At 51.5% G+C, this 12119-nt stretch overlaps 1 protein-coding gene across 1 annotated transcript in view; it reads left to right on the forward strand.

The window, feature by feature from the left end:
- Positions 1-84: 84 nt before the first annotated feature.
- CLPTM1 (CLPTM1 regulator of GABA type A receptor forward trafficking) overlaps positions 85-12119 on the forward strand; it is a 37523-nt gene continuing 25488 nt past the window's right edge. The window contains exons 1-2 of the mRNA XM_084860759.1: positions 85-213; positions 6589-6698. Of these exons, the coding sequence (XP_084716885.1) occupies positions 142-213; positions 6589-6698 (182 nt within the window). The 5' untranslated portion in view covers positions 85-141. The remainder of the gene's footprint in view (positions 214-6588; positions 6699-12119) is intronic.

Below are 12119 nucleotides of genomic sequence, written 5' to 3' on the forward strand. Positions count from 1 at the left end.
CGCGAGAGGCGTGGCTGAGGCGCTCTTTCCCGGTACGGTGGCCGGTAGGTCGGGGCAAAACGTGAAATCTCGCGCGATCGCGCTGCTGCGGTCGGGGACGGGGCGGGGCTGGCGGCGGGGGCGGGGACCCGGAGCGGGAAGATGGCGGCGGCGCAGGAGACGGACGGGGCCGGCAGCGCCGTGGTGGCGGCCGGAGGAGGCAGCTCCGGTCAGGTACGGAGGCCGAGAGGGGCCTGAGGGGTTCTTCTCCACTCGGGGGGCCTCCCATGGGGCGTGTCCTGCCCCTTTTCGTGGAATCCCGTGCATCGGGGGATCCTTGCCCAGAGGGACCTTGAACACCGGGCCCAGGCGGGGCCGGGTGGCCCCGGGAGGCCGGACAGTGCGGGGAGCAGGGCCCTGTTGCGCGCCGGGACCCCTGCATGCTCGCGCTGAGCGGCCACCAAGCTCATTGCTCGACCTGGAAACCGTGGCTTGGAGGGACGCAGTCTTGTACCCGGGCTCTCTCGGTTCTAGACTCCTGATTCCAGGCTTCACGTCCGTTCCCGGGGTGGTCTGGCATTCAGGGTCTCTCTTGCAGTGCCTGACTTGTGGACAGTGATTGATGGACTGGGAGTTTTGTATCTCTTGGGGAAGCCAGGTAGTCATCGTAAGGGCACAGGCTGTGGAGACTGACGGACCCATTTTACAGATGGGAATCCAAGGAACAGCGAAAGTGAGGCGCTTGCAGAATGCCACCCAGGTTGGGTTGGGATTCATCCCACGTAGCAGTTAGTAGACGCTGCTAACCCAGCGTGGTCAGGACTGGAATGGGTGTGCTTTGATCATAAACTGACCCTATGCGGGAATTAGCCCAGGTGCTGTTGGTTTCTGACCCTCACCGCCACAACTAAACAAGTGGAGGCTGCAGAACATACTAGCTAGTTCAGGCAGCCACCCTTCAGGCGTTTAGGGAATGACAGCAAGGTGCTGTCGGACCCACCCACCCGGCTGTCATGTCACTGAGTGGGAGCAGCACAGGGGAGAGGAGCTCAGGTTGGGCGGGGAGAGTGAAGCCGAGTTTCTCTGTGACCTTGTGCTAGTTCTTCTCTCTTTGGGCCTTATTTCTCTAGTGGTAAGTGGAAGGGTTAGATAGGAGGGCCAGCCATGTGCTGGGCCACAAAGATGGCCACACACGTGTCCCTGCCATCAGTGGGGCGGGAGAGAAGACTGACATGTGAAGAATTATGATACTGGATGACTACGGCAATGACAGAAGTCTATGCCAGGGACCGAGGGAGCCAGGCAGAGAGGCAAATAATATCACCTGGAACAGCAGGATGAGATTTGTGTGATAGAGCAAGACACACCTTGTTTGGCATCTTCAACCAGGCCCTGGCCCCTGGGAGCAGGGTGGATGGGGCGGGGGGCCCTCAGGAAAAGTTGCTGCCTTAGCACTGGAAGGAAGACTCAGTCCCCATCTTCAGGGGCTTCTCAGTCTTGCTGAAGGTCTTTCTCCCTTGGAGTTTTGTAGGTTACTGGGTTCGTAGGGATGGAGGTGGGGGGGGGGGCGGTGTGTGGAGGGCATGATGGGAGAGACTAGAGCTCAGAGTGCCATGATTGCTGGGAGTGTCCACAGACCCCCACACACCCTAGTCTTCTCTTGTTCTACCGCTGCTTACATCTCTTGAGGCATTCCTTTGCTTTCAGGACAAAGTACAAGTTCTTTCGCAGATCAAGGCGCTGCACGATCTGACTTCCTTCAGACTAAGGATGTCTCAACCTCAGCACCTACTGACATTCTGTGTTGGATAATTTCTTCACTGTCCTGTGTGCATGAGGATATTGAGCAGCATCTTTAGCCTCTACACACTAGATATCAGTAGCGTGTACACCACTGCCCGCTTGTGACAACCAAAAATGTCTGCAGGCATTGCTAACCGGACACACACACACACACACACACACACACACACGATTGCCCCTGCTGGAGAACACTGGATGAGAGGAGCACCTGCCCTTCTGAGCTCTTATTTCAGGAGTGTGCCTTGCTGTCCCTTCCTCACAGCCTGTGCATAGGCTTCTGCCCTCCTTACCCGGTTGGTCCTTACAATCCTGTGCCTCTCAGATGCTCTCTTCCATAGGAAGCCCTCTCTGACCCTCCCAGACTGGGCCAGGACCCCCACAGCCCCCGGGGCTCCCCTGTCCCAAGCACTGCCCACACCGTCCATCTGTCTCCTCCGCTGGCAGGAGCTGCAGAAGCGCAGAACTGGACCCCAGCACCGCCCGGGTCAGGTGCTCAGTGTCTGCGGGATGAATGGGTCCTGAGGCGGAGGCTAAGCTGAGGTGGCAGTCCCATGGCGGGTCCAGGTGTTCTGTGAGGATGTGCCGGAGAGCCTCTGGCCCAGCCTCATGTTTTTTCTGCTTCCTGGGCCCCTTGGTGCGAGTTCCTGGAGAGAGTGTGTGAGAATGGACATGTGGGTCCGAGAGGAGGAACCGGCTGTGTCCACAGCCACCACCGCCTTCTCCTGGCCTAAGGGGTCCCGACAGGCCTTGGCAGTCCCCTGCTCCAGCCAGCCCGCTGCTCCGTCAGCCGAGGGCTGAGACACAGGACCCACAGACCCAGCATTCATCCCTCCGGTTAATGTGTATTTTGTCCCCGCACAGGCTCTGATCCATGCTAATGCCGGAGATACAGCTGCGAGCAAAGCAGAGGCCCTGGCCTCTCGGAGCTCCTGTTCTATTTGAGGGCTTCGGGTGGGGGTGGGAGAACAGATGGGGCTGTCCTAAGATAAATAGGAAAAATGTATAGTGGATCAGATGCAGGAAGTGTCATGGACAGAAAGAAAGCTGTGAGGGTGGGTAGAAGGGTTGTAATTTAAACAGGGTAGCTTGGGAAGGCCTCGCGAGAAGCTGACCTTTGAACAGACTTGAAGAAGGGAGGCAGATAGCTACATGGGGGGAAAGCCTTTCAGGTGAAGGGAACAGCAGGTGCAAAGGCCCTGAGGTGGGAGGTGCCTGGTGTGGCTGGAGTTGGTGAGTGAGGGGAGATGGGTGAGAGCAGAGGCAGGGAGAGAGCCAGATCAGGCCCTTGGGGACCAAGGTGAGGACTTTGCCTTCACTCTGAGGGAAGTGGAGGCCACTGAGAGTTACCTCATTTTTTTTTTTTTTACAGAGAGGGATAGAGAATTAGAAACATCAATGAGAGGAGTCATTGATCAGCTGCCTCCTGCACACCCCCCACCGGGGATGCGCCCGCAACCAAGGCACATGCCCTTGACCGGAATCGAACCCGGGACCTTTTAGTCTGCAGGCTGACGCCCTATCCACTGAGCTAAACCGGTTTCGGCAGTTACCTCATTTTTTAATTTTATTTTTATTGCTTTTTGAGAGAAAGGTAGAGAGAGAGAGAGAGAGAGAGAGAGAGAGAGAGAGAGAGAGAGAGACACCACAATCTGGGTATCTGGGTATGTGCCTTAACCGGGAATCGAACCTACCGCCTTTTGGTGTAGGGGAATATACTCCATTCAAATGAGCTACAGTGGCCGGGACAAGAGTTACCTTTTACTGAGGTGTAATTTAGATACCGTACCGTTCACCTGCGGTCAGTATAGACTTCGGTGGCTTTTAGGACATTTGTGCAGTTGTGAGGTACAAGCATCACCACAGTCCAGTCTGAGAACCCTGTCCCCTCAGAACATGTTCCTTTCCCAGTCACTCTCTGCCCTACAGCATTCCTTTTTGTTGCTGAGTATTATTCCATGTACAAATACACGCGTTTCTTCATTCATGGAAGGGCGTTTGGGTAATTTCTAGCTATTGTGAATAATGCTGCTGTGGACATTTGCCTATAAGCTTTCTCGTGGGCGTACGTTCTCATTTCTCTTGGGTAGGACCCAGGAGCGGGGTCGCTGGTTTGCTTGGCAGGTACATATTTCCCTTTTTAAGCATTGCCTTGTTTTTCCAAGCAGCAGCGTCATTTTCGCACCAGCAGTGAAACCACACCCTCACCTGCTGGTGGCTGGCCCTCTGTTTGATGCTGGACGTCTCACTGCGGTTTTCATTTGCATTTCCACGGGAAGATGTCCAGCCAGCTTGCCCACTATTGCGGATTGGAGAACAGGCCTGGGCGCCAGCCATATGCGGGGTCACATCCTGGCCTGGCCTCAGCTTCTTTTCTTGACCCAGAATCAGCTCAGACCCGCTAGGAGCCCTTCCTGGTCCCCCCGTGCTCCTGAATGAGGGCGGTGCCTGTCTAACTCCCTGTCTCCTGGCCAACCCCTTCCCCGAACCTCTCCCTCTGTCCAGCACACCTTCACCCAAATGTCAGAGACCTCTCCTGGGGAGGCCCCCCTGACCCCTAGTCTAAGGGTTTCTTCTTCTGCTTATTTCCTCCAGGGCACTTTTCCTGTTTACCATTTTTTAAAAAATATTTTATTGATTTTTTACAGAGAGGAAGGGAGAGGGATAGCGAGAAACATCGACCAGCTGCCTCCTGTACATCCCTACCGGGGATGTGCCCGCAACCAACGTACATGCCCTTGACCGGAATTGAACCTGGGACCTTTCAGTCGGCAGACCGACGCTCTATCCACTGAGCCAAACCGGTTTTGGCTGTTTACTGTTTTTAATTATCCCGTTCACTGTTCTGTAGGTGTGCTTCCCTCCAGACCCTGAGCTCTGGGAGAGCAGGGCCAGAACTGTGTGGCCACCACCGGGCCCTCCACCCAGCACAGGGCCTGGCACACAGTGAGCGCTCAGGAAATCTTTTCCAACACAGGAAGGAAGTCTTTTCCGAACAGAATACACCTGCATTTTCACAATCTGGCCCTTGGGTCAGAGATGGGAAGGGTCAGAGAAGGGAAGGGATGTGTAAGATCTCACCGCCGGGAATGACGGGATAAGGCCTGCAGCCTGCGTCTGTCGGACCGCCTCTCACCTCGGTACTGTCTGCACTTCGGGAGACGACGGGGAAAAGCACTTGCTGGTGAAGTGACAGGGAGTGACAAACGGCGCCTTCAGCAAACACTGGCCTCAGCTCCCGGGCGGCCCATCTGCCAGGGGCCTCTGTCCCTGCTCTCCAGGGCTTTCGAGGCTGAGAGAAGACGACATTGCAGAGGAGTGGGCTTGGGGCTGTGTGTGGAGGGCGGGAAGGACGGGGGGCTGGGCATTGGGGGGCCCCGGAGGGGGTGGATTTGGGTGGCCTGGGTGCTGGGGGCAAGCCCTGCAGGGAGCATTTGTTGATTCCACAGGGATTTATTTATTTATTTATTTATTTAAATATATTTTATTGATTTTTCACAGAGAGGAAGAGAGAGGGATAGAGAGTTAGAAACATCAATCAGCTGCCTCTTGCACACCCCCCACTGGGGATGTGCCCGCAACCAAGGTACATGCCCTTGCCTGGAATCGAACCCGGGACCTTTCAGTCCTCAGGTCGACGCTCTATCCACTGAGCCAAACCAGTCCCGGCTCCACAGGGATTTATTGAGCCCCTGCTCTGCCGGCCCGGGGCTGGGTGATGCTTCCGCCTGATGGTGACCATGGCAGTCCTGGGCCTGCCTCTTGAGGGGTGAGGGGACGGAGCTCGGAGGAACGAAGAGGCAGGACTGGGAAGGTGGCAGGTTCCAGGACAGGACTGGGAAGTGTCTCCATCTTGGGCCTTTCCAAACCTGACATGAAAGGGTCTGCTTCTGAGCTCCTCTTTCCGAGGGAAGGTTCCTGTGGGAAGCCCTGCCTGACTCGCTGGCCTGCCTACCCTCCCTCATCCTGCTGCTGTCCTTCCTGGGACAGACCAGTGGCTTAGCCTCCCCAGGCCTCCGTTCGCCCGCATGGAGGTGCTCGAGGTTCCGGCCCGCAGGGTGGTGTGCACTGTTGGTTGCACTCACCTTCATGCTCTGGTTGTGTTTTTCTCTGTCTCTCCTGCTGTTTCAGGAGCTCCTGAAGGGATGGGCCCTGTACAGGGCCAGCCACAGGGGGAGACCTCAGGAACTATTCAGATAAACCCATGCCGTGCATCGACCCTGTGACCCCTTCTGCATTGTTCTCACAGTCACCTTACACAATATGAAGTGTAACATCGGTGGTTGTCCTGTTAACCCATACCTGCCCCGGCCCCAGGGAGCAGTGGACAGTCCTCAGAGTCAGACTGTGTCTCTCACCACCTTTGCTTCTGTACCTGCTGCTTCCCTCATTGTCTCCTCTGCACTGGCCACTTGTTGTATTTTATTTTATTTTTTTATTTTTATTTTTTTTAAAAATATTTTTTATTGATTTTTGAACAGAGAGGAAGGGAGAGAGATAGAGAGTTAGAAACATCGATGAGAGAGAATCATCGATCAGCTGCCTCTTGCACACCCCCTACTGGGGATATGCCCGCAACCAAGGTACATGCCCTTGCCCGGAATCGAACCCGGGACCCTTCAGTCCCCAAGCCGACGCTCTATCCATTGAGCCAAACTGGTCTCGGCCACTTGTTGTATTTTAGATCTCGGCGCTGATGTCCCCTCTTCCAGGAAGCTCTCCCTGACCCCTGGACCAGGTGCCCCCTCTGTGCTCATCCCCGTGCCAGGTTGCTTTCTCCCTCCTTATCCTGGTCTCCGTCTCCTGCAGGTGACCAGCAATGGCAGCATCGGGGGGGACCCGCCAACGGAGACCCAGCCCCAGAACCCACCCCAGCCAGCAGCCAACGCCTGGCAGGTCCTCAAAGGCGTCCTGTTCAGGTAAGCACCTGCCAGTTTGCCTTTTTATCTGTTAGTATGTTTTTATTGTTTTTAGATAGAAGGAGGAAGGGAGAGGGAGATTGAAACATCGATGAGAGAGAAACATCAATATCCATTGGCTGCCCGCTGCATGCCTCTGATCGGGATCAAGCCCGGAACCCAGCAATCGAGCCAGCTGCCTCCTGGTACACGGGTCGATGCTCAAGCACTGAGCTGCACCGGCCGGCCATGGTGTGCTTTTGTTCATGGAAAATAGTGCAAATGAAAGGAAAGAATCCTTAAGGATGACACTGCCTACCTTGTATATTTTCTATATTGGTGGGAGCTGTATTTTTTTTCTTAATGATAGAATTTGTTTAATGTGGTAAAATATACCACATTTTAATATTCTAGGGCTGCTCTAACAAATAGCACTAATAGGGTGACTTACACGACAGAAATTAATTTCTCACAACTCGAGGCCAGAAGTCCGAGATCAAGGGCATGTCTGGTGTCTCCTGAGGCGCCTCTTCTTGGCTTGTAGATGCCTGCCTTGGGGTACCTTCACGTGGTCCTTCCTCCGTGGGTGCCTGTGTCCTCATCTCCTCTGCTTTTTTGCATTTCTGTTTTTCTTATTCTTTTTTAAATCTCTTCTTATAAGGACACCAGTCCTATTGGTTTAGGGCTCACCCTATGGCCTCTCTTAGCCCTATCTGCAAATACAGTCGCTGAGGTACTGAGGGTTATGATTTGACGATGCAATTCAGACACAACATACACATTACATGTAACTTACCACTTTAGCTATTTCTAAATGTAACATTCAGTGGCATTAACTACCTTGACATTGTTGTTCAACCATCACTACCATTCACCTCCACCACTTTTTCCTCTTCCCAAACTGAAACTCTGTCCCCCTTAAACACTAATCCTCATTTCCCTTGGCATCCACCTTTCTCCTTTCCGTCTCTGAATTTGACTGCTCTTAGGACCTCATTTAAGTGGAGTCATACGATCCATTTTTTTGCGACTGGTTGCTGGTGATCCATTTACATGTGGATTCATATGCCTTCTCCAAGCCCCGCCTCTGAGGCCTGGAGAGATATTGGGTGGATCTGCAGAATGGACATTTCTTTTTCTGGAGAGGTATTTTATTTTTTAAAAATATATATTTTATTGATTTTTTTTACAGAGAGGAAGGGAGAGGGATAGAGAGTTAGAAACATCGATGAGAGAGAGTCATCGATCAGCTGCCTCCTGCACATCCCCAACTGGGGATGTGCCCACAACCAAGGTACCTGTCCTTGACCGGAATCGAACCTGGGACCTTTCAGTCCACAGGCCGACGCTTTATCCACTGAGCCAAACCGGTTTCGGGTGGTGAGGTATTTTAGCAAAATGGTCAAGAAACGAGGCCACACCGTCAGGCAGCCAGTTCTCCCCCTTATTGGCTATAAGGGAGGGGCCACAGGATGTAATTATTTAAAGCAGTCATTCCCACCTGGCCATGACCGGATGCAAGGGATGGTCTTTGTTTTGGGAAACTGAGTTCTGTTTCTGAGGAAGAATGGAATAGTGGTTCAGGGGGAGCAGCATCTCATCACTTCCATGTCATCTCCCCCCGTCTCCCAAAGAAAAAAAACTGTAACTAATACGTGCTTATTGTACAGAATTAAACAATTCGAACAATACCGAAGAGTATAAAGGAAAAGGTAGTAAAGGAGTGTAATATATTGGTGGTCATCCTATTAACGCATACCTGCAATTGGCCTTAAATGAGATTATGGAAGGATTCTCACAGACAGAGTTGTTCAAAATAGAGAAGAATTGGGAGCAGCCTGCTTGTCCAAAGTAGGGGATCAGCTACTGAAATTTGGGGAGGAGGGCAGGTAGCATAGACTGTGTCTAAGAGCCCAGGCCTGCTCATGCATCTCAGCGCCCCCATCCCAACCTCTGAGCTGTGTGACCTGGTCAGGTGGTCGCCCCTCTGATGCCTAAGTTTCTACCTCAGAGAGGACTCCTGACGGCTCACAGGTCATCAAGAGAATCCCGAGAGATCCCTCGCTGTGGGGCTCCATCGGGCATCATCCTGTGCACTGCAGGGTTCCTGGTCTGATTCCGGGTCAGGGCTCATGCCCGGCTTGGGCGCTCCATCCTTGGTAGGGTAGGGGTCATGCAGGAGGCAGCAGATTGATGTTCTGCTTTGACCTATGTTCCGCTCTCACATTGATGTCCCCCCCCCCCTTCTCTCTAAAAATCAACAAAAATGTCTGAAAAAGAAAAGAATTCCATGAACACCCATGTCAGCTGGGGGCATAGGAGCTGGCACATCCTCAAAGTTGGGCATGATTGCTTTTGTTTACTGTTTATAAAACCTTAGGACACAAAGAGAAACAGTTGAGCCAAAACCAGTTTGGCTCAGTGGATAGAGCTTCGGCTTGGGGACTGAAAGGTCCCAGGTTCAATTCCAGTCAAGGGCATGTACCTTGGTTGCGGGCACATCCCCAGTAGGGGGTGTGCAGGAAGCAACTGATCGATGATTCTCTCTCATCAGTGTTTCTAACTATCCCTCTCTCTTCTTCTCTGTAAAAAATCAATAAAATATATTAAAGCAAACAAACAAAAAAAACAAAGAGAAACAGTTGAAAGGTAGTCCACAAGCCTCAGTCAGTCACAGATCACCTGCTGGTGGGGGCAGACCTGCTGCCTCTGAGCGTGCACACAGGACAGAGAAGCTGTTCAGGAGAGAAACTCTGCACTCCGCTGCCAGGACACTCACCCGTCTTTCCTGACCTGTACCCCAGGCTTCTCCAACTGTGGAGCCCTGTCCCTCCTCTTCCCTGTTCCTCTCCTCCAAAAGGACTTGGCATTTTCTTATGTATCAGTTTCTTTTAAGCAGCTATGAATAGAGCTTATTTTTATCTTTCCCTTCATTTGTACATGAGGCAGCCTATTTTGTACAGTTCTGCACCTTGATTTTTTTCATTAGCAATGTATCTTAGAAATCTTTCCACATCGGCACATAAAGGAACTTCCTTTAAGATAGGCATTTTTCATCCAGCCACAGTGCAGGCTAATTTCCTTTCTTAGAACCAGGCAGCCTCGAACATCAGTTCAGAGTCTCTCCTGGAGTTCTAAAATGGAATCAGGCTTTGTTTTAAGGGGGCTGTGGCTCCCTGAAGCTTCCAGCACATTGCATTGAAATGGCCTCTTTTGAGGGTAGTCTCCATGGTTCTTAGCACATCCTCAAATGACACCAGTGCCTACCTGGAGATGGGAGCTGGGTGGATAAATGAATGGGGTGGGAAGGAGAGTTCTCACTGTATGTCTTTTCATAAATAAGTTTTTTTCTGAGCCTGTGGAAGGAATATCTCTTTAGGGTGGGAGAGATTTAAAGGCTCTTTTATTTGCTTACTCTGAAAGGTGGTCCCTGTGGGCCTGGGATGCTCTGGGGGGCTTCGTGGCCTGGGATGCTGGGGTGGAGGGCAATGTCCACAAGGCCTCTGAGCGGGCCCCAAAACTGTGGGTGCACGAGTACACACATGTTCTTATGTTCCTCAGGACGCAGGGGATCTGGAATCCTAGGAAGGTCTGGTCTGGTCTCCCTCATTTACAGAGGACCCAGAAGACCAGGGGGGCTGGGACTCCCCCCACAGGCCACACATTAAGCCAGTGGGCGTCCCTGCTCCACATTCTCCTGGGCGTATGCACTCAATGGCAGCCTCTCAGGGGCAGAGGGGTCCCCGGAGATTGTCGGTGCTAGACCTTGCCTTCCCCAGCCATGTGCATCTGGGGCTTCTTGGGGAGGCAGCACATGGCTCAGATGGGCCATGGCTCCTGAGACCCCAGGCCCCAGGGCTCCATTGGCTTCTACAAGCAGAGAAATGTTCTCGTGCCTGATCCTGCCCTTTGGTGTGGTTTGGGGCTCAGCAGGGAGGCACCCTACCCACATCACAATTCCCTTGTAGTGTTTTTCCATTCCAAAGTTTATTGTATGACTTTTTTCTATGAGGAAAATAATAACAATAATAGCTAACACTTGTACTTACTGAGTATGTACCTGGCTTCATCCATGTCATTGCATATGTATGTATCAGTGTATTTAATGCTTATAAACAACTCTACAAGGTAGGCGGTGTTAGCCCCATTTTAATAGTGGAGGAAGCAGAGGCCTAGAGAGGTGAAGAATCTTGTTCGAGGTCACATAGTAAGTGGCAGAGCTGGACTTCAGATCCAGGTACTGAAGCTTAGAGGCTGAGCATGTAACCCCTCTGCTATGTAGCTTTTTCTTTTTAAAAAAATATTTTTTTTAAATTGATTTCAGAGAGGAAGGGAGAGAGAGATAGAAACATCAGTGATGAGAGAAAATATTTGATCGGCTGCCTCCTGCACACCCACTACTGGGGATGGAGCCCACAGCCTGGGCACATGCCCCAACCAGGAATGGAACTGCAACTCCTGCTCATTAGGTGCTCATAAGTTGATGCTTAACCACTGAGCCACACCAACTAGGTTGCTATATAGGTTTTTATACCTGTAATTAATAAGTACTTGTCTCAGTTAATAATTACACAGCTGCTATATCTGAGAGACCTGAATTAATACAATAGATATTTATTTCTCGCTCGCATACTAGTGTGGACTAAGCAGACCAGAATTTTGCAGTCTGCTGCGACCCAGACTCCTCCATTTTTTGATCCACTGTTGCTAGGTTTTGCCCCTATTCCTCAGGGCCTAAGACAGCTGCTGAAGATCCAGTCACCACATCCATAGTCCGGGGGCGGAAGGGGGGGAATGAAATCAAGGAGGGATGTTCCTTCTCATTAAGAACACTTTCCAAAAACTCAACATAACACATTGCTTTTTCATTTTATTGACCAGAATTTTACCTTGTATCTTTACCCAGCTGGTATTGTCTCTTTTCTGGGTGGCCAAGGGGTCCTGCTAAAATTTAGTTTGCTTACTAAGGAAGAAGGGGAAGATGATATTGGGAAACAACTTATCAAACTGGTGTACTTTTGTTTTGAGGCTTTTATTTTGTTCATTAGTGCTGGGAACCAATTCCAGAATGTAATAATTACAAGAGTTTCTCCAAAAGGTTGGTGCAGCTTGGGGAGCTCAGCAGGGTTGAGTCAAATGTAGTCTACCTGTTGGAAACAGCTAAACGGCACTTCCCCCAGACCTGAATAGGATAATAGTTTGCTGTCAGACCGCTCAGGGCATTTTATTGCCTCCTGTTGGCCAAACACCTGAACAGCTGTAGGCTATTCCCCAGACTGATGATGTTTCTGTATTCTACCCTTTGAAACCTTACCCATTGAAGTGTATATTTCCACCTTACCTTGGAACAAATTGTGTTTAATAAATACCATAGAGTCCTTAGACAAGGTAGAGTCTTTAGCTCCCTTTAGCTGAAGTTCCTCTGACCCCCAATGCCTTTCA

This window comes from Pipistrellus hanaki (genome assembly GCF_964339955.1).
Source record: "Pipistrellus hanaki genome assembly, chromosome: 15".
NCBI classification, from domain to species: Eukaryota; Metazoa; Chordata; class Mammalia; order Chiroptera; family Vespertilionidae; genus Pipistrellus; species Pipistrellus hanaki.